The 27,864-nt window shown below is 38.2% G+C and overlaps 1 protein-coding gene across 3 annotated transcripts; it reads left to right on the plus strand.

Moving 5' to 3' along the window:
• The first annotated feature begins 456 nt into the window (after positions 1-456).
• Positions 457-27,864, plus strand: TRMT9B (tRNA methyltransferase 9B (putative)). 3 transcript variants are annotated; one of them, XM_068186795.1, is made up of 4 exons: positions 457-602; positions 19,547-19,701; positions 22,986-23,159; positions 25,956-27,864. In XM_068186795.1, the coding sequence occupies exons 1-4, from the start codon at positions 577-579 to the stop codon at positions 26,993-26,995; spliced, it is 1,395 nt and encodes a 464-aa protein (XP_068042896.1). In that variant the 5' UTR covers positions 457-576; the 3' UTR covers positions 26,996-27,864. The 3 variants fall into 3 exon arrangements, with proteins under 3 accessions (XP_068042896.1, XP_068042894.1, XP_068042895.1); XM_068186793.1 differs by having other exon boundaries at positions 477-589; XM_068186794.1 differs by lacking the exon at positions 457-602 and adding an exon at positions 8,614-8,781.

The following is a 27,864-nucleotide window of genomic DNA, read 5'->3' on the forward strand; positions in this document are numbered from 1 at the left end:
AAGTACTTGTAACTTAGGTTATATAACTAAACATACTTTCAAACAGATGGCTCAGCAGCATCCATTTGTCTGATTTAGTGGGAATTGTGTATGTTTTCCAAATGCAGATATGTGGTTAGCAAGCTCTAAAATCTTTACTGTGGATGCAGAACTCATACACAGCTATGTGACAAGTGTGATTGGTAGCAGTTAAACTGGTAGAAGCCAAACAACTTACTGTGTAAGCACATCCAGAGAAGGTAAAGATGTTCCCTTCCTGTCCCTCTGAATGCAATAACATTCAGCATTCTGGCCCTTACCAGACATTTCCCTTCAGGTCTTTGTTTCAATTCCTATCAAAATACAGAGATACCAACCTAAAGTCAACTCGTGCTCAAGAACATTTTACACAGCTTTTCTGTTTAAAGATTTTGGGAGTACTGCATTTCAACCACATCTTTTTACTCATGATGCCAGGTGCTTTTGCAGCCACTGGTCATTCTCTTGTCGCCTAAATGCTCCATGTAAGAACAAAGGAGGAACATGTTAATTTCTCCCTGCTGGCAACAACAATATGCTTCCAAAGGAGAAACCTGAATGTTCTTGGAAAGTAAGCTCTATGGGTAAGTCTAAAATAGCTAACCATTTCAAAGTCTGCTAAAGTTCTGTTGTGTATATTGGGTGTTCTTACTGCTACTAGGATACTTCAGAGGCACAAGAAAAGTGAACCTACAGCTTTAGTGAACTAAAGAAGGTATATTTTCAAGATGAGAAGTGAAATTCAGAAAGACAATTTGTTATTAAAAGTGAAAAAATCTCAACTAAGTGAAAACCTCAGTTAAAGACCCAGCTGGAAATTACAGGCAACTCCCTTCAAAATGGAAATAGTTCCATAATATACAACCAGGATAGCAACTCAGTACTTACTGCCCCCGTGAGTGCAGTGAATCCCCCTGCTCTGCTTGGGTCTTCTTGAGAAGTAAAGCTGAGGGAGCTAATGCCTGGAACAAGGATGAGAAATTTCCAAGTGAGGTAGTGTTCTTTTGTGCCAGGAACTGTAATGGACTGAACTAGCAGTTCAGCAGCCTTGTCAGGATTTTCCCCAAGATTTTTTCTCCTTTCTGGAGAAAGAAAAGAAAAGTTATTAAAAAATTTTAGATATGGAGAGTAAGATTCCCAGGACCTAATAATTGACTTAATTCCTATCCAGAGCATAGCATAGGAGTGCTTTCATGACGCCTGCACACCTGCCATTCTGTCGCGTGGGGAGGGGGCACAGGGATTTAGGAGAGTAGATTGTGGGTAATACATGACATACAGCCCCGCAAAGCCAAATTGTGAAGACTTGCTGATCTTTTGATCAGATATCTATCACAGCACTGGCTGAGACCCTCTTTGATGAACAACTTATTATCTGAAGTTTGAGATGGCCTTTGAGAAAGATCTTTGAGGTGTGGTCTCCAGAATGCCACATCATTGCTCTTCAGCACTCACTTCCTCTTCCACTTGTTTTCTGAATCTGAGTTTCCTCTTGCTCATAGGAGGGTGCAGAAAGATAGATTCTGGAATGAAGTGGTTGAGGTGGAAGTTTTTGGTGAGACCATGATAAACATGGATAGAGATTTGCTCCTCCCATCCCCCTGTGTGGAGACCCATAACTATAACAGAAGTTCTTCCCAGATCTTAAGAAGCTGCTACTTATTATTGAGTTAATTGTTATGGGGTTAAGAAAAAGGCACATTTTTTACTAAGTCTGTTCTTCTGGACTGAGAGGACTCTACAACCCTTCAACACATGTTCTTTTCTTGGATTTATTTTTAGTAATGTTCTCTTCATCTTTTGGTTTTTGGGTTTTTTTCCAAATATCTTTTCATAAAACCAAATTAAACTAAAAGAGAAGGGAGGGAAAATCAGTTTGCAATGAGGCATAAGACACGTCACTTTGTTACTGTAGCGAAAAATGGGCAAAGGCAAAGTTCCTGGAACATAACAGAGCTATGAGCCATCCGTAAGGAGTGCTTCCAAAATAATTCCTTTCCCATCAATCTATTTTTAAATACAAAAGAATAGAAGATACATTTTCAGCATTTCACTGGATTGAGTATGCAAGAGGAATACCATGGAAATAAGTTTAGAAACACTGAGAACTCAAATTCAGACTGATGTTAACAGCTTTTCTTGCCAAGACTGAATATTTTTCTCTACTTAGGATAGAAGTTCTCACTGTTACACATATGCAGCTGAAGTGAGAATTTTCCTAGTTCTGATGCAGGTTAGACAAGAAGGTCTTACTGGAGCACATCACATATGTTTTCTGCTTCTTGGTGATCAGAAAAATTAAATTAGACTGATCTCCCTGTCACCTCCCCTTTCCCCCATGAAATGGGCTGGTGGACAAGAAAACAGAGCTCTGTGCTTTGGGTCAAGATGAGTACTTTGGGCTATTTGGTCCTGAGAGTTACAGGACTGGGTATGCATGGGAAGAATAGGAGCCTCAGGCACTATGGAGAAAAGTAAGAGGACTCTACAGCCCCAGAAAAACAGTTTCTGCTCGGAGCTTTGGGTACCAGAGAGCTGACATTCACAGTAGCTCAGGTAGCTAGTTCAGCAAAAGGCAATATTTAAAGTCCTATTCAAAGCTCATCTTCCAGCTGAAGAAAGGAAAAGATAAGAAAGATGCACATGGTCTTGCTGTGATGGATCGTGGTCAGTATGAGGAGACTGTGGACATGCCATCTTTCCATACTGCCCATGCAGCCACTGCCAGCACGACACAAAGGCAGTGCCTATTAATGGTGTGGGACCCATTCCATGGAGGGACTGATGGGATGATCACTTACTGTATTTCTTTCTGTCTGGTACAATAGAAAGTGGCTGTAGCAACATTTGAAAACATTTGCTGATGGTTCTGTTTTTACAGTGTTTAAGTGTTTCTTGTTCAATACACCAAAATCACATGAGAACTGAATCACATTCACCCATTTCCAAGCTGTGTGTGGCGATCTGCACAGAATGAGAAATTAATAGCAGTCATTGTATCTTTTAAGCTCAGTAACTCAGGCATCAGAAGAGCCAACTTTTTTCAAATTCTAACTAGATTTGTAATGCACCTGGTAAATGTCTGCCCTTTCAGAAACACAATTTCACTTCTGCTGAAATAAGCATTAAGAATAATGCAGGTCAAGTAGTTTATTTTTGGTATGAGCAACACCATAAGTAACCCATAATGAATCTAAAATGAATAACAAGTAGCTGCCATTGTATGATTTAAGATTCTTAAACAAAAGAGAATTCAATTAAAAAAATCAAAGAAAAAGGTTCCTAAAAAGACAAAGGAAAACAATGTTACTGCTGAGTTGCTTTTTTGCTTTTGCTGTGACACTGGTGGGAGAGCAACTGTGGAGGCGAGTGGAGTCTCAGATAAAGGCTTGGAAAACTCTAAAGTGTGTTGGAAACAAAGAAGCCCTGAATCTCTGCAAGAACGCTTTTGAGCTTAAAGAGGTGAATCTGAATGAAGAGTACTACCTCCAGTTTCCCACATCTCCTGGGACAGCTGGTCAAAAGCCTGGTAAGACTCTGTTAACAGAGTGCACTGAGACAAATTTGCCACCACGCACAAATAATTTCTCTGAACAATATGCACTACACTGCTCTAGTTTGTTTTAGGCTGTTTCTAAATTGAATAACTAAAACAGTCTGGGACAGGGTCAGTGTCTAGAAAGCTAAGGTGAACTCTGGCTAATTCATGGACTTCATTTGTGGTTTTGGATAAGTAATTGGATCTTCTGTGACACAATGATTGTTATTAACTTAACAGAGGAAGCAAAGTCTATGATTTCTGAAGAGAAGTAGAAGCATTAGGGGCCTGTAGCTTCCTTGACCCAGGAATGGATAAGAATCTCTGTTGTGCAAGTACATGATTCACTTTCTGTTTTCCCTCTTTTACCTTTACTTATCTCTAAAGCTGAATTTCAGGTCATACTGGAGACAGTGAGTGAATGGAATTTTTATTATATGCTTCAACTGAGATCAAAATGTCAAAACACTATAGAAAAGTAATCTTTATTTTTAGCCACAGAGAGGACATGCATATACTTGAAAATCTGTCCTTGTGAAATGTCTGCAGCACTTTTGCAGAGGCAAGAAATGCAAGTACTAAGGACTTTGTCCTGAAAAGACACTTCCATTGAATAATAATTAGTCTTTGTAAGGTAAATAAACCCAACCCTTCTTCTCTGCATGCCAAATAAGGTCTTCATGACTTCAGGATGCTGGGATGCAGCTCAGGGTCCAACAATATGCCACCTTAACCTCTACAGTTTGTGTCTGTCAGCAATCCTGAAACACGTGTTCCTCTATCTCCAGCATATCTCTACCTATTTAAGTGCAAAATTATGTCATATTGTCCTGTTTTGCATTGTTATTTTATTAGCAAATACTTTAGCCCTTTGCTACCACAAAAACCCCAATGACTTCCTGCTGCTGAAAACTGACATTACAAAACAAGAAAAAGAGGAAGGTTTATATCAAAATGAAACCCAACAAAGCAATTGTATCAGAACAAGGTGTTCCCAATCTGATTAATAAAGGCAGCAGTCTGTGTTCATATTTCTTCCAAAATTTTTACTTAAATAAGCTAAAATATGTATGAAGTACATACAACTTACCAATGTACATATTTTACCCATCCCTACTGTCACTTGCCAGCATTTTCAGCGGATAAATTTGGTTTATCTATAGGTCTGGGATTTGGAGTTCTACTTCTTGAGAATAGTCTGTGGATATACTTGGGCAAGATAGGACAGAGTAAAAATGACAGTACTGGCACATTAAGGAGCCCTGCATTTTATGTGGATTTCTACCAGTGCATTTCATAATAATTATTTTTCAACTAATTTTTCTGCAGCACCACTAAGTTGTACCTCACTTTAGTCTCTGATAGTGAAACAAGAAAGGAATTTCCCTCTGTCATGGTCAGCTCTGCTTGCTTTACCTCTTGAATCAACTGTACTGAAATCACAAAGAAGTAACAAAGACTTTCTAGTGAGGTGAACATGAGTTGTCCTGTAAAGCTTGGTTGTACTTAAGTATTGAGTAATAGTGCTTAGCACTTGTGCAACTTAATGCCTTATAATCTTCAAAGCACTTTACAAATCTTAACTAGTTAATCCCCACAGCAGCTCTGCATGGTAGGCTATGAAGGTCACACATTAAAAATCTCCCATGATACAAGCTTGACTGCATAGTAAGCCTATGGGAAAAATACCTGTACAGTTATGCTCCTGAAGTCATGAGTGTTTAATTTTACTGGACTGTTATATGGCTTACTTTCAGCATATTTGTTTTGCTTTCTTATCCCACTCAAAGTAAATCCATTACACCCTGCAGCATGGCTCAGCACACAGTATTATCAAAAATTTGAGGATTTTTTAATTATTAAAACTCCTGGAAGCAAATGAGAAGCAGAGGATATTAATTTTATTTAAGAAATCAAGTTTTTTATTGCCAGTATGGCAATAAAGACCATGTATTGGAAAAGGTAAGAAAGTCCCTAAAGACTGAAGCACTCAGGACAGTAACTACCATTTTTAGCATCTTCTTTTGAAAATTTGACTTCTGTGATATTGAAATTGCTAGACAAACAAAAATATGTTTATACTCAATTTCACTGGGAAACTTAAGCCTTTAGAGACCCCATTTCATTTGAGAAATAGCACAGTTTTTCTAGCTCAAATTTGCCTTGGATTTTCATGTTCCAAAAAAAAAAAAGAATCAAATAGTTGCTGCTAAAGAATATTATTTCTTTAGCCTTTTCAGGTCTAAAATTTCCCACGAAGTGGAGCTACTGCTTTTAGTTCACTGTAGTACTATCACAAACACCACTGCTTCCATCTCTTGTCAGTTCCCGTGGAAAACTTTTTAAAACAACATTACAGTTTGACAGTAACATTATAATTCTATGTGAAGACCAAATTCACCAACCAAAGGTGTAAGTCATTAGCTCATGATTACCTCTCAAGCATCTGCATAGAAAATAAGCTTCTCAAAGGTGTTTATTCTTTGTACTATTTCTTGTAGAGAGGAAACAAAGTCTTAGACTGATGAGACCTTCTGCCAACAGAAGCAGACATGAAGTAGAGTTTTTGTCACAAGCTTAAAAAAAACCATCACTTTTCCAGAATGTCTACTGAGACACTGCAGCCTTATTTATAAATATAGCAGGATCCTTCCCCTCCAAGGCACAGGCAACTTAATGCCGCCTTTTGCTTTCAAGTACAACTGTCTCTTTGTAAAGTTTGTAATTTGAGAGATGATCCTTTGTAATAAGGAAGCTCTATGATATCATGAAGACTGACCTAAATTCTTTATTTCCCTGCTGCTTCAACCTGGAAACTTTTATTTCCTTGGGTTTCCTTGTCTTTTTTCCCTTGCTTTGTTTTAATTCCTTTTTCTTTCCCCCCCACCCCCCACCTTTAGAGAAAAATCACAAATAACCTTTGAAGGAATAATTAGCAGTTCCTGTAACTCTGTGGTAAAAACCTTTACCTGATTGACTGCAAAAGGTTATCTAAGGGTAAAGGTTTCAGACAGACCAGGGAGAGAACAATCTCCAGATGAAAGATGATATGGGATGAGCACAAAAGAGATGCTAGAAAGTAAAGGAATAAATGAGTGGGAATGCAAGAGACAACATAATTAGCCAATCTTACATGATTGCCACTACATAGTTTCAAATGTTCCAAATGGAGCCTGGTATTCTGCAGAGAAACTCATAATTAAGTACAGGGTTGCAATGCACAGGCACAAGAGGTCTGAATTAAGGTTTCATGAGCAGCCTTCTGGCTTTCCCAATGGTTGGTCACTTAATTTAATGACCTAAATCCTTTTTAATATAGAAAAAAATATTTTAATGAGGTCTTTTAATTGTTTAGGGAGGAGGGCTTGCTACAGACTGCAGTTTATTAGGTAATTGTAGATGCATAGTACTCCAAAGGAAAAGGTATTCTATTTTCATTCTGCCTAAATTTGTATGATGAGACCTTAATAAATGGGGGGGTTGGGTTAACCTTAATTAAAAAAAGGGTGGTTTTTTTTTTTTTTCCTAAAATGTCTTAAGCTACATGACTAACATCTATTTGAAATGTATCAGAAGCATGAAGTCTGGAGAGAATCTATAGGACTGGTACATAATTCTAGATTTAAGGAACATCCAGGCAAGATTAGGTGGTGAGGGAAAAGGCTGTGTGAATTGCCCACAGTAGAGTTTTATGAATCTACATCAGAATCTTTTTCTAAGAAGGTTGAATTTGAGGCAGTTATTTCAAACTGAAGAGCTTTTAAAATAAGTAAATTATGTCAACAAATAACATAAGGTGGTATTCACAGTTGAGGACTTTTACCTGAAGGAAGAATGAGGCATATATGGCATCATCTTCTAAAAAAAGGTATCTGAAAGAGCCTGGGAATGGCAGACCCTGACTTGTCTGTGCCAATTTAGCTGACACTATATTACAGAATTAAATTAGAAGAGCATACATGGAAGTATGGCATAACAGGGACAAGTCAACACACAATGTTTGCAAAGGACATTCATGTCTTACAAATTAGTCAAAGCTCTTTGAAGGTGTTAAGAAGGCTAGTCATTATCTAGCTGTTGAATTCCTTCATAATGGAGACCAAGAGTTTCATCATTACTCCATGACTTTGGTACATTTAATGGGATATTAGGTTTATGTGTTTTCAGTATGCTTATTCTTGTCTTGTTCTTATCATCTTCCCCCTAATCTTTTCATTAAGGTGGGATTGTCAAAACAAAGGGAATGCATGTTCTTGAGTAATTTTGTCAGTCTTGAAAATCCCATCAATACACAGTCATGTTCCTGTCTTCATAATCCCGTCTTCAGGTCTTAAAACTGATTTAAGCAAAAGACTATCTGTAACAGTAAATAGTTCAGTACATTCAGTACTTTGTGCAATGCTGTGCTGAATTCCCTGTCTGTCATACTGGCTGGTATTGTTTCATTGCGTTTTTCTTTATCTGTAATCGCTTATACATAATTTATAAGTTCTCGGGACGGGACTATCTCTTTAGCTCATGTTTATAGTGCTAATTGTATTGGGGTCCTGGTGCATGGCTGGGTTTTTTCGTACTTGTGCAATAAACACGTGTAAGAACACAGAAGTATAGAAACAATCTGCCATTTTTAGACTGCTTTAATAGGAATCAGTGCGGGAGCAGGGGAAAGAAATATTCACTCTCAAGAGTCACGAGATGGGAAGACTTACAGACAGGACCGAGTCACAAAGGTTAGCTTTGCGTTCAAACGACAAGGGTTAATCTTCCTTAGCCGCCTTTGCCATCAGCAGACAGCACGGCTCCCATCAACCTCGGTTTAGAGGAGCTCGGGGACTCTGCTGCTCCCCGCCACAGCAACCCCCCGCTTCCCTGACGGAGCATCCCACCGCCACCATCATCTCCATCAGCACCGCCTTTCCCGCAGAAGCCGCCCAAGGGACTAGACAAGACCGCAAGGAGAAGAGTTAACAGGGAATTGATAACCCGGCCCCTTTCTTGTCTTACCCCGCCTCCTCCCGCTTGCGGGGAAGTGAGGGATCAGGACGCGCCGAGCGGGGGTGGCCCCGGCGGAGAGGTGCGGGGAGGGCTCCCCTCCGCGCCGCTCCGCCGGGGGCCCCGCGGCCCGGCCCGGCCCGGCCCGGCCCGGCCCGGCCCGGCCCGGCCCGCACGGCCGAGCGCCGCCCGCGCCGCCGGGGGATGGAGCCGCCGCCGCGCCGCGGGAGCAGGTGAGCACACGGCGGGCAGCGCGGAAGGAGAAGGAAGGTGGGCGCCGCGGGGGGATGAGGGGAGGACAGCGCGCTCCGCCCCGGGCCGGCCTCGGGGGCGAGAAGAAGCCTAGCGCGGTGGGGAAAGCACAAAAAAAAAAAACACAAAAACCCCACCCCAACCCCACGCCAGCCAAAAAAAAAAAAAAAAAAAAGCCCCGCAGAGCCGGGAGTCGCCCCTCTGGCGCTGGCCCAGCCCGAGAGGGAAGGATTTGGAGATTGAACTGATTTTTTTTTTTTACACACGTGCGGTGTCCCCGCTCCCCCCGCGTCTCATTTTAATTGAACGGAGCCGCGGGCTGCAGAGCTGGGAACTGGCGTGGATGCTGGAGCTGAATTTGGTGTAGCGCCTGGGCAGGGGAGTTTTTAGGAAACGTGGCGGGGGGGATTTACCGCGGCAGTAGTAAGTTTCTCCGTGGTCGCCTGATTAGTTAAAAATTAAGTACGCGCTGTGTGTTGGCAGACAGTCCTAAGCGATGACCTGGAGCAATCCTGAGCCATAACACTTCATGATTCTTTTCTTCTTTTCCTAGGGGATTCTAAATACTGAGGTATTGCCGCCACATAGAGCTCTCAGCATTGCAGAGTGCCCGCTGCTTAATGAATGTTTGTAAAGGGATTTTCATTCCCGCTGAGCATCAGTGGGAGCAGCCGGAGCTCAGGGAGTCAGCTTACTCGTGCCTTTTCTTTTGCAAAGAATTTCTGGCCGAATTCAGCAGCCCTGCTGTGTTGACGTAGAGCACAGGGTAACATTCCTTGCTGATATAGTTGCTCAGGTGAAGCATGCTGCTGGAGTTTATGATTATGTGCGTGAAACTCGAGAAAGAGATAGGAAAAACATTCAGCAGCCTCTCCATGAGCAACAGAACTGGTCCTTTCAAGACTTTTTCCTGGCCCTTGATGGACCCCAAAGGGTTGGCTTCATTTTAATAATTTGTTTTCAGTCTAGTACGTAAATATATTTATTTCACTAATATATGCTATTTATAGACCATGTCTTTCAACAGCGTTTGAAATCAGCCCTACATCAAGGGATAAACACTTCCCATGCCAACTCACATTTGCAGCTATTGTGCCATCCATTCCGGATGGATAAATCAGATATGGGACAGTAGAAACAGTGTAAGGCTCGGTCTGAAAAAGTATACTTTGCAAATTCCTGCTTTTAGTTAATATCAATAGGCTACCTGAGGTCAGTAAGGTGATTTATAGGTATGAAGTTAAGCAGATGTCCACGTGTTTGCAGTACCAGGGTCTACATGGGCCAGTTCATAGGTCATAATAGCGACGGAATACTCCTGTGTGACAGAAAACCATGGCTTGAGGGCCACATGTCTCTTAGATTTATGAAGATTACAAGAGATTGAAAAACTATTTCAGACTTCTGTATGCTTATGAAATAATTTTTAAATGAAAAAAGATAAGAGTTAAAGACACTGGTACTTAAAAAACTTGTATGTTCTTCCATAAATGGACATAGGAATATCAATTGAATCACTGGGAGAAAAAGAGTCTAATTGTTGAAAAATAAGATAAATACTTGTGTCAAAGCCAGGCTTTATGTAACTGACTTAAACTCATGTGACACAGAATCCTGGCTGATTTTTTTTTTTGTCAGAAAAGTTTAAGCAGAACACAGTTGGACAAAAGGCATTGTATTACTTGGTTTATGTTTTGCTGTTGAAAAGTATTCATTTTTGAAGAAAACTTTACATTCATATCGACATGTAATAATTTCAGAGAAGTTAATTACCTACTGCCCAAATTTCTTCTAAGCTGATATTTCTTTTGATGTTCCAAATATTGATGTTTGTAGATATCAACTTCTTTCCCCATCATACAATAATTTCCTGATTTTAAGAAAAAAATTACACCTAAAAAGGCCATGGGATTAAAATATTTTCCAAATAGAGAACTTCAGTAGTGTTTATGTGAAATTTCAGGTCTCCCAGCGAGCCTTTCCTTTCCATGCTGATGAAGAAGAATTGTGTTTTTCAAAGGCCTTTCTCATCTTTAAACAGAGGGCTTAGAAATAACAAGTTATGTGAAAAGGTATCATTCATACTACAATGCATTTAAAAGGAAGTAATCTTTGAGTGAAGATCTGGTGATTTATGAAAACAAAGGATCTTTTCTTGGGATTTTGACTACAGCACCACTAGGCCTTCAGTCTCAGTAGACTGAGACTGCTCAGTTACCATCAGTGACAGACCCTTCACAGAGGGTTACGTCTCAACCTTTAATAACAACGTAATGCAGTTTTTCTGTGTCTAGGTCTAAATCTGAACCCTGATAGGATTACTGGTGTGTCTTCAGGAGCCTTTGTCAGCTGCATAAACAGCTGGTTAATATTAGAGAGTACTTAAGACACTTTAGAGCACTAGCCTCAAAGACATAAGAGACACCTTTTCTTTTTCGAGAAATAAATATAAATACATGATTTCCTATAACTAAAACTTACCAAAAAAAAAAAAAAGTGTATCAGTCAGATTTTCTAGTTTTGTAGGGTAAAAAAATGTCAAACTGGCTTTGATTTCATTTAAGTGGTCATCTACTGTGGTAACAGTACCTAGTACTGTCTACCACAGGATCTGTCCTTTTAAAACTGCATTTGGTTAGTATGCTGAGTAGTGAATACATTTGTATATGAATATTTTAAGATAGGAAATTATATGTTCACTTTTAATAAACATGATAATCAAGAGTAGTTTATAAAATGTATCAAGAGAAACCACTTAGTAGTTCTGTAATTGATTCTACAACATTTTATATCTTGAGATCAAAGGTAACCACTGGCAGCCTCCATTTTAGATCCTACTTGATAATGTGCTACTTATCTTTCTGTCTCTGAGATTTCAGCAGAAGATATGTTTTCAAGTCATCGAATGTCTTAAGTCAGTTTGTAAATAATTTTAAATGGGGAGGTTTTGTGTATTTCAGCAAGTACCGTATAAGCGCCAACAGTGATGAGCTCTATGACTGAAAAGAAAAGGAGAATTATACTACATAAATTAAAGCTAATCCAACTGAAAATAGTACTCTAAATGCAAACCCAGAGTGTGAGGAAACAGAAGAAATTAGAAAAACTGTAATTCGAGAACTGTAGATGACATTCAGGAATAAAATATTCCTGTGAATATCCCTTGGCCTAAGGAATCAAGACATGGAGAGGATACTTAGAATGGCAACAGTATTTGTAAAAGACCACCTTGGCTGATTCATCAGGGAAAATATAAGGTACTAAATATTTAATGCTTACTTAACTGCTGAAAAATGAGGAGACATGACAATTGTATACAAATGTTTGAGACATACAGTGACCAAGGAGAAAAAAATAGCTGCATTTAAAGCTTATGGGTAGATGGGCATGGTCAGGGGCTTTGAGATACTGATGCAGGGTACAGAGTATTTCCTGCCAGATGCTTAACTGACTTAGATTTTTAAAACCCCATTAGTAGAGGCTCCACGTCCTATCCAGTCCACAGTCATTTCCAGTGCTTTTCTGTTCATCTGCTTTTGGTTAAAGTGCCCTATTTGCATCTTCCTTGTTGTAGCTTAAGCTACTGTCTTTTGTCTTGAGTTTTGGTAAACAGGTATTTCCCTCCACTTTGCAACAGCCCTTCTTGTTATGTGATGGTCCTCTCTCATTCTGGACCAACACTTTGAAACAAATTTCTTTCTCCAGGATTTATGTGATTTCTGATCTCCTAGATATATACAGTATCTCATAATTGTTCTCTTTTTTATTCTTGCTTGAAGTTGAACATAATGCTCAACCTGATATGCCAGCAGTGCTGAATGTAGGAGAAGGAAAATCTTACGTAACTTGCCGTATTTCTGTATGCTGATACTGTTTTTTGTTTTTTTTTCTTATTTTTTGGCTACAGTATATTGCTAAAACCACCATAACAACATAACATGTGTGGTGTTAAATTTGCAGTATGAAATGTTATATGGCCCAGATCCATTTCTGCAGAGCTGCTGCCAGTCATCCCATCCTGCTTCCTTCAGTCTTTGTGCAGTTGGTTATTCTTATTGAAAAGTAATGCTTTGCTTTTTTCTGTTTTGGTCTTTACACATTTGAATTCTGATACGATTATCCAGTTCATTTGGACCCTGATGGTTTGGTCTGTCTGCAAATACCATACGAAAAATTATTGCGGAGTGTCCAAAGCATATTTCTGGACAGGTTTTCTCAGGGTATCCTTCCAGTGTGATAGTGAATTTTGATAACTACACTCTAAATATCCTCTTGAAAATGGTACCAACTGTACCATTCTACTGTAATTTCTAAAATCTAAAACAATTGTCCCTATTTTTTTTTTTAACTAGAATATGATGAGACGAGGGATTGTACACATTGCCCAACCTATTATCTCCCTACGTTCTTAACCCTTTGTCACTGATGTATTGACACCTGGTGGCAATTAATATGAATAGTGAAGAAGAAAAACCTAAATACTTTGCTCTTCTCAGCACTACTTATTATTAGACTTTCCTTCCTTCTTAGTAGGCCAAATGTTTCCTAGTCCCTACTTCTCCTCTGATGCCTGTCCAGAGCGTTTCCGTGCAGGATCCGAAGACCCACATCAGCGCACATCCAGCATCACGGGTTTTTGACTGTGTGGGACTTCAGTAGGAAGGGACTCTGTGCTGGGAGGTGATTTGTGAGTTTTGATGTGATAGTAAAGATGAACAGACATGTAAAGGGACTGTGAAGCTTCTGTGTGAGTATGCTCCTCCTCTCAGGGCTTTTTAATGGCCAAGGGTCCACGTCTGTGCATTTTCATTGAGCAGAATGTTACCTATCTACAGAATGCAGTTTATGTACTTAGTGAAAATAAATCTGTTTACAGTGTAACGTTTCATGTACATAGACTATGACCCTAAATGTGAAACAGCAAGGGGAATATTAAATGATTAACTGATCCAAGAATGTGCAGTGAATAGTACTAGGTTTTGTCTGAACTGGAAAATAAAGCTAATAAAATGAATGTGACAGTGAATGGCTGTCATTTTGAGTTACTAGAGCTTGAACTCTAAGCTTATTTTGTCCAAGATCTTGTTAGAGCAGTCTCAGTTCTTTTAATGTTTTGATGGGACAAAGTTCTATGTATTTTAGTAAGAAAAAATACAATGATAGTGACTTAATTTCAATAAACGCTATTCCTTTAAAATGCTCATTTCACAGTTAGTGTTTCAGCTAACAGTTGTTCTTGTCAAATGTGTCCCAGCTCTTTATTTTTAGTTTCAGAATTTGCCAAATTTTACTGGAGGAAGGGTTTTGAACCAGGATTTCAGTTGAAAAAGGTTTTAGTAATGCTGCATGGAGCTCCCCTTGCTCTGATTTCAGGCTGTGCATTTTCATGGGATTATAATGGTTCATGTGTGGTCGAAATTAATTACTGGAGCTGTTAGCCTTATGTAAGCAAATCATCTTCTATTGTATCCTCTTGCTAAACTTTCATTGCAGCTAGTTTAGCTGTTCATGACAGCATTCCTATTATTTTGTTTCATTATCATTTGTTTACTAATACAGCTGCTTTGCTTAATGATGCATATCTGGAAGCCACTTGGTATGTTGGCATAGACCAGTTTGTTGTCTGCATTACTGAAATGAGAAATCACTGTCAGTCAGAATGGAAGTTGCTGCTATTGAATTTATAAATTCAATCCAAGGGTGAGCAAAGTTCTGATAAAGAAATCTTAGGGTTTTTTTTTCAGAAGGCCTGCAATGGCATTTTGCAGTTGGAGATTAATTGGATTTTTGTCTTTGCATGGGAAAAATACTGTGGTTTATAGTCCACTTGGCTGTACACTTCACTTTCCATGGCTACCTGTATTTGAATGAAAAGACTGATAAATTTTGGAAATAAACTGGAAACATATGTCCCTGAATAGATGATTCTCCCTATTCTAGAGATGGAGAAATACAAATTGGACTGCCTGCCCCACCTTTTACTTAGGTGTTAGTAACAGCTACAAGTGCATGTGTTATTGCTGGAGAGCAGGGTATTGAGGATGTAGACCTAGCCCTTGTGGTTTATCCTGTTCCATTTAAGCAATTAATTAGGTTATGGCATGTGTAATCAAGATTTATGTTGCTGTGGCAACAAAGAGAGACACAACTGTGCTGAATTTCCTAGATCTTTGAAGCAGGTCTCAAATGATGTTGAGAATTCCCATCAGCATGTGAAAACGAGTGTATCTAAGAGGGGCCCTCATTAATAGGCTGAAATCTTGCCCTGAATTGAGTGAATCCATGCTGCTCATCAAAGGGTTAGAGAAAATAGGCAGTTGCAAGAGGGAAGACGAGGAAGGCCTCTGGTGCAAATTAATCAAGAGCAATTGATTTCAGGACAAATCGGAGCAGTGCAGGAAGATTGCAGTGTGGTTCCAAGAGGCCATTGACAAAAGCTTTGTGACGTATCCCGGGTACTGTGCTTGGCCTGGATAGAAAGGCAAGGAGGAGTTGTACGTGAGCCAGGTCAAGACTTCACAGTATTATACAGTATTGTATCAAGTTACATAGTCCTGCTGACATAGCACATGCTAAAGGAGATGGAGGAAGTTGCAATAAATGAAAAGTATGTGGGAGATAAAAATTGTAGGTGACTGGGAGGAGATGAGGTAGATGAGGAGGTCTGCAAGTGATTCAGAACTGCAGGTGAGTGTGAAAAGCTTTTGGCGCACCGTGGTAGAGGCAGTGTTTTTGGACTGAACACTACCTCCTGTGCTTCAGTTTCAGGACACCCCCGGCATCTGGGAGCCAGCAAGTATTTTGTCCACTTGAGGATGAGGTATTTAATACCATTAGTCAACACTGTAAATGAAATGCTTTCAAAACCAACAACAAAAATCCAAACACACTCCCCCTCCCAAAAAAACCCCGAAAAACCCAGACCTGATTTTCAAAAGATGTTGGAAATGAGGGTTTTTAATTTTGTTTGGTTTCATTTCAAGGTCACTTGCTGAAACATATTTCTTACTTCAGCAGCAATAAAAAATATCCAAGCAACATGACTTTTATTAAAGCAATATCCTTGAAAAGTTAATTATCTAAAAGGTTGCAGATTGTTAATGGAATGGGAAGAAATTAGATTACCTGAAAGTCAGTGAACTCTTAGTGAGATACATAGCTATGAAAATATATATTGTGTTTGTACAATTCCTTTTACCTTCTTGGAAGTTGTAATATTTTAGGGGGGCGTTTTGTTTGTTTGGTTTTGGGTTTTTTTTAATATAGAGGGAAAAGAGCAATGTAGGAAAAAGTCAGTGTACTAGAACCTATTTACTTCCAAACAATTTGTTAATGTACAAAAGTTATATATGATGGACTGGTGATCCATTTCCCTGCAAATTCAGCAGAATTGAAAATACAGTTTTTATCCAGTTTCCTCATTTAGTAGATCAGCTGCAACAAGGGCCTGTTGTAGTCTCATGAACGAATCCCCAGGAGGATGCCCAGGAAGCACTGAAAGGGAAGATCGCTGCTCTTCAGTTTTTATCCAAGCTGCCTGTTTGCAGTTGGTGGATGTTTGTTGAGCTGCATTCATATTTCAGGGACTTGGCAAGACTTGCTGCAGAGTGCCAGTTTACTGCACACTCCCATCTCTGCTCCAGGCCTCTCCATGAGCCCTTTAGCAGGAGCATAAGCACAAGAGAAGAATTGAGCATGGGAAAAGTGTCCATAATTACCAACTTCTGCTTCTCTTCGCTGGTCTTATCCGACAGCTTCTGGGAAGCTTAAATGAGAACTGGAGCAGATGCTGAAGCAGTGGGATTTCTGGGCAGATTTTCATTACCTCCTTTGCAAAACAGACTTTCCAATCATCCAGGAGGTTAAATCCAGAAGTTGGATGAACTGAACGTTTTCTACAATTCATGTCCAACAGAGGCACTGATTGTTACTTCCAAAGCAAAGAAGTCATAATGTTTTTTTTTTTTTTTTTTTTTTTTTTTTGTTTAGAAAGAGAAATAGGGGCATTGAGTTTGGCTTGTAAAGTTACATGGGTCTAAGTTTCTGCGGTTTTTTGGTGACAGCATATTTGTGTGAAAATGGTACAGCTGGAGGTCTGGGCAGACTCCACAGGTTCCTTGTATTTTGTAAACATTGAAATGGAAAGGTTAATTGCTGGGACATTTCCTGCCGTGCTGCAAAGTAAAACCTGATAGTATTATGGATCTTGACTGGAAAGTGAAATTGGGAAGTGTCACTGTCATGTGCCTTGTTTGCCAAATATAAACAATCAGCAGGAATAGAAATTGTTACAAAATGGTGCATGAAATAATTTGTCTTTTAGTATACTTCCATTATTCTGTTAGAACCAAATTATTTTCTTGACACTATTAAGAATATCTAAAAATAATAACCACCAATGGTGTGTTGTAAGACATGGAAGTCTCCAGCACGTCCTGTGTAGTTGAAGACTCAGTACCAATTCCAGTGAATGAGAAAGTTAAAGGAAGAACTTAATGGTCTTGGATTCAATAGGAAACGAACCCAGATTTCAGTCTGCATTGGAATTCAATATAGGCATTTTAGGAAAATAGAGAAAAAAAGCCAGCATTTGGAATTCAGTATGAATGGTTGAAAACATTCTGCCTTTTCCGTTCTTTTTAAGAGCTCCAAAGATTGAACAAAGAGCTTCAAGTAGAAAGATAAAAGAAAGCACTTGGATTCACTGAACCACATGGTGACTAAACATGAAATATAAATTAGAGCAAGGAGCTTATCAGGCAACAAAATAAAATAAATGATTGTTAGTCTTTGGAATTACTGCTTATAAATGGAGGACTCCTAGGCAGTTGAACAACCAAACAGAGTATGTTTTGAGGCAGAGAAAAAAGACAGCGGGAAACATGAAACACCTAATTTATTTTATTTAAGGGTCAAATAAAAACAAAGGATTGGACTTTTGAATCTAAGGAATACTTACTTGAAACTAACCCATTCTATGTGACAACATAACTTGAAATGGATTCTTGGAAATGTTTGATTACTCACACTCTTCTGTCACATGTAATATAATGTCAAGCCTATGTTGCTTCTTTTGTTCAGTCTGTTACAGCTTTTCACTCTTCAATGAAACTGAAAATATGCCTGTATATATATACTATACTGTTCCTGAATTTAATTTTTATGTATATGTGTGTATTCACCTAGTGAAAGGTGAGCTAATGCAAAATAAAATTGTGGATTGTAGAAAAAAGAGAAATTAAGGATTGTGAAAATAGTGAACATAAATGTTTTGAAGACAGATATTGATAGATACTACAGTCAGAATAGACTGTGAAAATTAACAATTTGTCCCCACCTCTTACACAGTACCAGTGAAATGGATCAAGCCTTACATGCTATTCTGTAAACATTGACACACACTTGAAGTATGTTGTTTTGTTCAATCACTGGAATTAACTCCCATTTTTAAAAATTTTTAAATGAAAAAGACTGTATTTGTAGGACAGGTATTGGACAGGTTGTGTCTGTAGAACAGCTGTGCTGCCAGCTCACATTATTTATTACACATATATTTTAAAAAACTAATAAAAATGTTTTTTCTCATAGATATCATATTTTCTCACATACTCTCATCTTTTCTCTCATACTAATGTATTTCAATACTAAAAGTGACAGGAAGAAGAAATTTTTATTATGGTTCCTAAGTGTATGTTATTTGAAAATCAAGGAAAGTAAATTAAAGTCTTTGTTTCTGACCTTTTCAAATGCAGTCAAAGGAGTCACTGTTATAATTTTATCTTGATAATACATTGCTTAGCCTGATGTTTGGAAGCAGGCTTTAAACTCTGTGGAGTTCTTGGACAATTGAATAAGTTTTGTTTTAATAATGGGAAGAAATATTTCCCATATAAACAGGCAGTTTAAATTAATTTGAAGAATGCCTTAACACTTTGGAATGTAATGTCATAAGCCTTCGTCAGATACTCAAGCCTGACCTGGTTGGTCCTTGGATGAGGGGATACGTTAAGGAAGATGTGAGATTCTGTATGAAGGGATTCTGCATCCACTTGGTATTCTACATGAGCTTAGGGGTAATACTTGAAGTTTAAGAAGATACCACTTCTTGAATGACTAAACTAAAATAGTGTGCTAAGACATGAAGATAGTGGAGTGCAAGTAGGGAAATTGAGGTTTTGTTGCCGAAAAATTTTAGCAAAATAATCACTTCTAGAGGCCTGATAAACTACAAATCACTTATGCATGATTTAGGGGCTTAGGTTTCAGGGACCAGGTTATATTTCAAGTAACATATTAGTAGTTTCCCTATTTACATTAGCAACAACAGGAAAGTTGGTTCTTAAAATCCTGTTCACAGCTGGTTGGACTGGTGATCGTAAAGGTCTTTCCAAGCTAAATAATTCTATGATTCTATAACCATTCTGCACTTTCACTGAATACAGGCTCTCTTTTGCACCAGATAAGCTTTTACTATATTGGTGAACTTGGGAATGTGCCTATTATTTCATAGGCATGTTCAGTTGCATAATGCTTCATAGGGAAGGTGATGCATTCACATTTTCTTTTGACTTTCATGAAATAAAATCAGATCCTTTGTGTAAAGACTATTTTATAAATAGGACTGGTAGATGGATGTAATTTATAAGTGTAGAAGGTCCTGAATCATGTGTGCCATATTATAAAATATAAAGTCTATACTGCAACAGTTTGTGTTTTTGTTATACATAATCTTCATTATGTTTTCAGGATGGAACATGAGGCTACCCAGCTAGAAAAGCAGCACGTGCACAGTGTGTATGAAAACACAGCTGCCTACTTCAGTGACCTGCAGACCAAAGCGTGGCCTCGTGTTCGGAACTTTCTGCTGGAACAAAAGCCTGGCAGTCTCGTTGTTGATATAGGTAAGCCATTCTTTGAGGTGGCATAAAAGATTGTTTCTAAGCTTTCTTAGTTTACCTGTTAATTATGTTTAGCCTTCAGATCAACAGTTTTTTTAAGTTGTTTAAATCTGTTTTATAATTGTTTTTAAGACTCAATGCTAGATGCCATATAAAACTTCTTTTAATTCTTTGGCAGTGTATCATGTAGACAGTAAATAATTTTTTTCCTTTATTTTTGTTAAGTCTTAATCTATCCATTTCCCCACTGGCTTAGTGGACTTTCATTCCCCTGGAGCCCTTTTGAAAAAATTATGTTAATAGCCCAATTATTTAATATTTCAGTTTCTTTAGATCACTTGGTTTATGTAATACCATTCTGCAATTTATTGGTTTTCATTTGTTCTAAAACTCCTCCTAGCAAGGCTTTTTATTAAGAGAAATCTTCTGATGTGATTGCTGTTAAAAATATATATTAAAAAAAAAAAAAGATCTGAGAATCTCTGTATGATCCTAAATATGGACACCATATTTAGGTGTTTTCCTGTTATGGCATTGTCTTCCCGACATGTAGTATTTATACCTGGATTTTCTGTTGTTCTTGCAGACTTTCCGGGGGCTTCCAGGTGCTGGCATGTTTCCTTTGCTTGCATTTTGACTTCAGTCCTATACAGCACATTGCAAAACAAATGCTTGTTTGCACCATTGTGTTTTCCATACTGTTTAAGCTATTAAAATGCTTCTACACAGCAAGGTTTAACAAATGTGCACAATAAATTATGCATCTGCTTTATCTTATAAGAGAGAAACATTACTTGAATATGCTGTAGGCCATAATCAGAAGATAATATGTAGCTCTCCTGCTGCTGTTGAGCATTATACCAAAAATATTTGATTGATACTATTTTGAGCATGTAGCTATTTTTATATGTCTGCACCATTGTCACTGATAATCTCAGGAAATTCCTATGGCATACACTCCCTCAGCTGAGAGCTAGATTGCTACTTCTCAGCCAAAATCATTGTCACCTCAGTAGAAGTCATTTGCATCTTAGCTGAAGTTTTTTGAGGCTTTATCAGCAGTGATTGCTGAAAGCTTAAGGTCACCCTCTTGCAATCTCATCAAGAGAAGATCGGTCTGTACAGTTGCCAATAAGAATACTCCCACTAAGGCACACAAGATATCTTCTTTTATAAGGTTTAATAAGATCTACAGGAATCTGACTATTGTGTTTACTTTTGGCATGTATTTAAGGAGAAGTTGCATTAAAGTGGCACTAGTGCCTAGTGACACTGAAATTTCAAAATGAGATCTTTAATTAGTGACTTTCTTTTCAGTTTAATACTACCTTTTATTAAAATAATCATTTTGCCTATTTGTCTTACTATTTTTCATTGATCAAAACACATGAAAATAGCTTGGCCATTGTTAGCTTCAAGGAATTCTCCTTCCTGATGACTCATTTAAAAGTGAATCTCTGGCAAATGTAGATTTTTAGAATACTGGGATTGTTGACACTGTTTAGCTTCATTCCAGAGAGGACACTGTATTTCCAAAAACTCACAGTGATTAAAAAGCACCTCACCAAAAGCCATGTACTATGCAAGTGATTCTTCCAAATTAATGATAGTTGAATATATGTGTTCCACTGCAAACACAATAATGAGTAATAATTCATAAAAAATTTTAACATTTGTAGTTTTGTAACATGCAGAGATTAATGTATTATTGCATATATTCCTTGAACTGCATTAGCAACACTAGTATTTTCCATTTTTCTCAAGTGTTACTTCGAAGAATAGTGCTTGCTTTCAGCTGAGAAATATCCTCTTTTTCACCACTGAAGTGTTGTTCTGTTCTGCAGTAGTTCCTGTGCTGTCTCTCTAGATAATGGTGCACATTAACATCACCGAGAGCAGCAGCACTGCAAGAAGTGATGTTTCTAAAGATAACTCCAGGCCTTTAAATCAAATTACCAGTACTGAGATGATTCTCTTTGCCAAGCTGCTACCCTGTTGCTTGGCTGTCAACTTTGAGAAATTATTCCTCACTAGTGACCCAGAGCTGCAGTGAATGGCTCCCAGTATAATTTTGAAAAGTGCTTGTTATGCATAAGGCATTGAGGGATTCTCTGAAAGATTTCAGTTTAGTACAGCACAGTTCTTGAGAAGACAGACTTTTAGGTGGAAGACATTCTGGAACACTTCATTGCATTTACACGGCTTATAATGCATTGTCACAAGGACAAAAACAGGATTTGCCTGCAATATGGAAAGAACTTTTATGATTTACGATTGTTTTCAAGCCTGTATCTGTTGCAGCCTGAATTGCTGCTAGTAAAGTCCAGGGTAAAGAAGCAGAAAGGGCCTTTGCATGGTATCCACAGATGTCTAATTCCGCCGTGCGGCGAGATGCTCAGAGTCCCAGGCATACGCACACGTGGAGGGTCCAGGTTGCTCTCTCTCAAAGGGCCTGGGGTGACCCTGGTCCTGGGGCTGTACAAAGATGAGGTCCCATCAGGGAATAGGGAGGGAGTGGCTCGGGGACACAGGAGCCGACGTAGGAACAGGGGAAGGAGCCAATGGGGTTTTATTGGCTTTTTGAGAGAAGCTTCTTGTGTTTCCCCAACCCGGGGGATGCCCCCCAGGGTCTCCACATGTATCTAAAGTAAAAACTTTCCACTCTGACTTGTGTCAGTGGCATTTATGGTTTAGGACTTCTCGGAGAGAAATAGGATGCATCCACTGAAGAAGTACTGCGTGGGGTTAAGCAAAGAACTGAGATCTGCTGCAGATCACTGAAACGTAACCCACTGGCTTCAGGAAATCCCCTGAACAGAAAGCAGTTGGAAGCTGGAATGGGACTGGGGAAAGGGGCCTTAATGCTTATTCTTTTCTTACCCTCTCCTGGGCGCTCATTTATGCTCTTTGTTGGTAACGGGATGCCAGGCTATGTGCAGACTCAGTATGAAGCAGCATTGTTGGGTTTTTATTCTTGAAGATGTACAATACAGAGGACCATTCTCACTTATCCCTGTTCCCCACAGAAGTACATATAACCTGCTATTATACAGGGCTGTGTAATGAGTATTTTTGTTGGTGATGTTGGTACTGTTACAATCCTAATAGTGTGAATATACAATTTCAGCTGGCCAAATGAACAGCAGTTGGGCTAGTCAGCACAAACCCTCTTCTTGTTTTTCAGGAAAATTTAGGATTAGGAAAGCCTGCATATTGTTTTCACTGCATTGGGATGGAGAGCAAATGTTTGGAATATATGACTCCTGACCTAGTATCCTTTTCTTTAGGTTGTGGAACTGGAAAGTATCTCAGTGTCAACAGTCAAGTGTATAATCTGGGCTGTGATTACTGTGAAGGACTGGTAGAAATTGCAAGGAAGAAAGGTGATGAAGTTCTGGTGTGTGACAACCTTAACCTTCCCTTTAGGGATCAGTGCTTCAATGCAGTCATTTCTATTGGAGGTAAGGCAACGTATCTGCATTCTGGCCCTAGCAAATGAGAATTTCTGAGTGTTCTTTTCTTTCCATGTGGCTTTGTTTCAGGTAATTGTTTTGAAACAGTTCCTTAGAATTACAGGAAATGCAACTTAAATTAATATAGTCAACGTGAATAAACAAAACTCCCATTACCCAAGCGGCACTGTTGACCAAGGAAATGTGCATATCACTTGTTTGTTTATATGTGGTAGAGAAAAGATTTCCTTCCAGCATGCATTGTAAACAAGTGAAAACTAATCTAAACATGGCTGCTTAAAGCTTAAACAGATTAGCTGCTCAAGACAAACTCTTGGTTTCTCCATAGCATCTGTTTTGATCAGCAAATACATTGAAATGAAAACTTTATAGCAGGACTTGGAACTCACATTAACTATTATATGTTATGAATTCAGATTTCTCTTAGTCATAAGAACTCAGATTCATAAAAGCGCTTGTTGTCTAAAATGACCAGAGCATCTCTGCATCTTAACTCTTCTGACCTCTCTTTTTGAAAATACTACTTGTAGTTTGAGAAGCATAATTGGCAAAGTGTAGATAAAAAAGAGTACCCAGTTACAGTCTACATTTTCAGCTCTAGTCTTGATTGAGCTTCTTTCAGGGATTTTTAATTCATCAGCAAAAGTACAAAGCATGATAATTAATATTGACAGCAATCAACAAACTACTTGAAATGTGATAGAAATTTATTTTAAAATGTACCTTTCACATAAACAGGTGGAAGGAAAGGGTGACTAATACACAAGCAGTAATGATATGACTTTGCTTTGATGTTGGCCAGTTAACCAGTGAGCCCTACTCACATTTTCGGTCTTGTAGCATCATTTCAGTGCTAATCAGATCAGCTGACTGGGAAGGATAGCATACCTGTCTAGTGTTTATATCAATTACAAGCCTGACAAGTTTAAAAGTTCACATGCTATTTCAGTACATTTAACAATAACAGATTTTAATCTCTCTTGAATAGAGACATGGTATGCCTATGTCCATCTAATTCTAAATAAAGTGGTTTTCATCCTATTACAAAGACAAACAAGTATTTATGTACTTAGTCAAGTACACTTCTTGGATTTTCTGGTATAATCATGTTTCTAGGATTGATTTTTCTGCAGAACCACCAGAGTGATTCTAATCAGATGGAATATTTACCCATTAAAGATTTTTCACAGATTCTGTTGGTTGACTGTCATTTCTTTCTGGTAAATTAAGCTTGTATGTGTATGCTGCCTCTGTGAGTTTTGATAAAATTTTGCAGGAGGTTCTGTGGTGATATATGGCCTAACTCCAGTATAAGAAAATATCAGTTCCCTTCTCCCTATTCAGTGCAAAAAAAAAAAAAAATTTTTTTTTTTTCAAAGTTTGAGAAAAAATTCCTTTGAGTCAGGAGTACAAAACAAACCTGGAAACAAACATGGACTACACAGATGGGAAAATCTTCTCAGAGTTGTCTATTTTGTATTCTCAGCAGCTTGTGAGAGTCTTATTAATATTAACTGCCAAGAATGCTTTTCTTGGCTTGTGATAATAAAGCTACATTTTTTCCCCCTTGGTAATTTAATCGTTGTTTTGAATAAAGACAAGGCTAGTTGAATGCACTTTTCATAACTGCAGTGTTGAACTAACACTGTTTCTACACCTAGAATTGGCTACTGTCAAGCAGCACATATATAATCAAATTTTTCTGAATTTTTAGAGAAATGTCTTCAGGTAAGAACATACTCTGTTACCTGCTGTTCTCTGGGCAGATTGAATGTTTTTCATGTAGAAGTGGCTGGCTCCAAGTCCACTTGAAACAAATGATGGAATCAGTCCTCTTCACATCACTGAATGAAATCTAGTACTGATGACATATAGAACAACATTACCAATGTGTCCAAGCTCAGTACAGTTAATGCTTCTGAGAGTTTAGAGAGAAAATAGTTCTCTTAGATATTCTCTGACTGTTAAGATTGGCTCATTCGTACTCCAGGAGAATAGGAAGATAGAAATAATGTAGAAATCTTGAAATGTAGTGTCATTTCACATTGGAGTGAAATTTGAAAATGTGGAAATTGTCCTGGAAAGATAATCAAAATATTGTGATCAAAATTTTTATTTTAAATTTGACTTTTTTTTTTTACTAGCATAACATAATGTAAAAAAATTATAAAATGCTGAGACATGCAATGTAGACATTATTTTTACAAAAATTAAATTTAATTTGACAAATTTAAAGCAATGGTGAATATTTGTCTAAACTTTCTCACTACATCTTATCCAAGTGTGCCGATATAAAAGTTCAGAGTATCTTTTTACTGATGTTACATTTTGTTGTATTTGTTATGTGGTGAAAAGATTTTCTGTTTTCAGTTAGATAAGTCTGAAAATTGTGCCAAAAGCTAAAGTCAACTTGATACTATCTAACTCACCTAAAGGCTAGGCTTTTAAGTGAAAGCTTGCCATGTTATAATGTGTTATGGGTTATGCAGAGAAACAGAAACCTTCAGCTTATATGCCTGACTTTTCTTGAATCCCTGTTTTGGATGAGATTAATTTCTTCCTTCCAGATTTTCCTATTTTTATCTATTGAACATAATCATAAAAGAGAGCAGTCTGAGGTAAACTTCCATTGTGGTACCTATAAATTCAGCACTGTTGCTGACTTGCAGCAAGTGATAATTTGGAATGAGGCAATTGAAATGGTTGAACATGTAGAACAGGTTGAAGATGGAAATGCTTTGTCTTTACTAATATTCAGTACATAATACCTTTCTTTTTTCACAGTGATACATCATTTCTCAACTAAACAAAGGAGAATCAAAGCAATAAAGGAAATGGCAAGGATATTGACACCTGGAGGCCAAATAATGATTTATGTTTGGGCTATGGAACAAAAGAATCGTCGCTTTGAGAAACAAGATGTGTTTGTTCCATGGAACAAGGCCTTGTGCTCACGCCATTTTTCAGAATCAAATCAATCTGGAGATAAGGGTGAGTTTGTCCATACTGCAAAAGGCCAAGACATACAGCCTGCACAGCTTGTCATCTCTGAGTGCAGCTACCAAAACAATCTGCAGCCAGAAACTGATCCAAAACATCCCTGCAATATGGACCATTGCTTAACCAGAGCCTGCTGCATGAAAATTTCTGAGGAAGAAAACAGATTTTACAGTGCTTTAGGAAGATCTTTCCGCTCATGGTTTTTCTCCAGATCCCTTGATGAATCAGCCCTGAGAAAGCAAAGTGACAAAATGAAGCACCTGAAACATGAAGGGGTGTGGGCCAACAGTGCCATACCCATTCAACATTCACGACACTGCAGTTTGGATTTAGGTCACCATGGGGCACTGTTAAATGAACAGAGTTTAGATGATGATGATGATGTGTTTGTGGAAAGCCTGTCTCTCAAAAAACCACAGTGGTCGCCAGCCAAAGATGCACTGAAGGATTTAAGTTTAAATGGAGGACACCAAAGTGTAGCTCAGAGCAAGGGGGACAAAGCTTCATTTATAAATGGCCCAGTGGAAGACAGGGACAGCATCTGTGGCTGTAATAAAGATGGTGCTGGTAAGTCTGATACCTGCAAGTTTTTCAAAAGAACTTCAACAACTGATTCCACTGACTCAGCTTTGGATTCAGCAGTGTCTGTTGGAGACCAAACTCATGCCATGTTGGATGCCAAGGCCTTCATGCGTTATTACCATGTTTTTCGGGAAGGGGAGCTGAGTTCTCTGGTAGAAGAGAATGTGCCTGAGCTTCGGATACTTTCGTCCTGCTACGACCATGGAAACTGGTGCATTATTGCAGAGAGAAGATGGACATAGCTATAAAGAGAACAAAGCAGAATCCAGTTACTGAGGATTTTAAGCTCTTCCTTGTGTTACTGTGATTGTGCAGTGTGACATGGAATTTGAATCTTGTAGTTGTGTGCCATTCATTTTTGAGTTATTAACTATTTAACTAGCTAATGTAAGGTCTGTATATAGGAATGTAAGTGGTAGACAATATTTATGTTTTGTTAAACTTTTATGAAGTTAAAACTGTAGAGTTTTATATTGCTATTAGCAAATAATTGTGTTTTAAAACATACTTTTCTATTGAGAAATAAACCTTTTTTATAAAACAAGGATCAGGGCATCTTTTATGAGAAATATCCTCTCAGTAGAAAGTCTAGTCTTTGTTCTTCAGATGCCGGAAGTTTGTCACATTGCTCCCTATTCTTGAAGTCCTATAAATGAGACTTAGACACTATGTCTAAAATTGTACTTGACTGTACACTGGTAGAGTGCATGCTGCAGAACTGGGAGCAAGCATGGTCCCAGTGCTCCTTAGCTGGGAGTAGAGTTATTAATGGGCAAAAAACTGTGTACCAAACAAGCTCTGCATATTCTGTCATTTGATGTTTGTATTTGGGAGCAAATGACAGGACAGATTTTGGACAATATTTTTTACTTTTGTTTTAAAAATAGTTTAATTTGTTTCTCAGGTGCAGGTGAATTTTTATGTGTTAGCTCTCACAAATACATTATTTTAATTTCATTGGCTATAGTTTATCATTGGCTTTGTGTATATAAAAGTCAGAGGGATTCGTGAGAGTGTGAGTATTATGTAAAGTTCTAAAATATCAAATCCTTGAAATACATATATCTTTTTGATAAGCCTGGGAAGCTAAGATTAAATTAATAAAAATGCA

Source organism: Anomalospiza imberbis, chromosome 4 (assembly GCF_031753505.1).
Source record: "Anomalospiza imberbis isolate Cuckoo-Finch-1a 21T00152 chromosome 4, ASM3175350v1, whole genome shotgun sequence".
NCBI classification, from domain to species: domain Eukaryota; kingdom Metazoa; phylum Chordata; class Aves; order Passeriformes; family Viduidae; genus Anomalospiza; species Anomalospiza imberbis.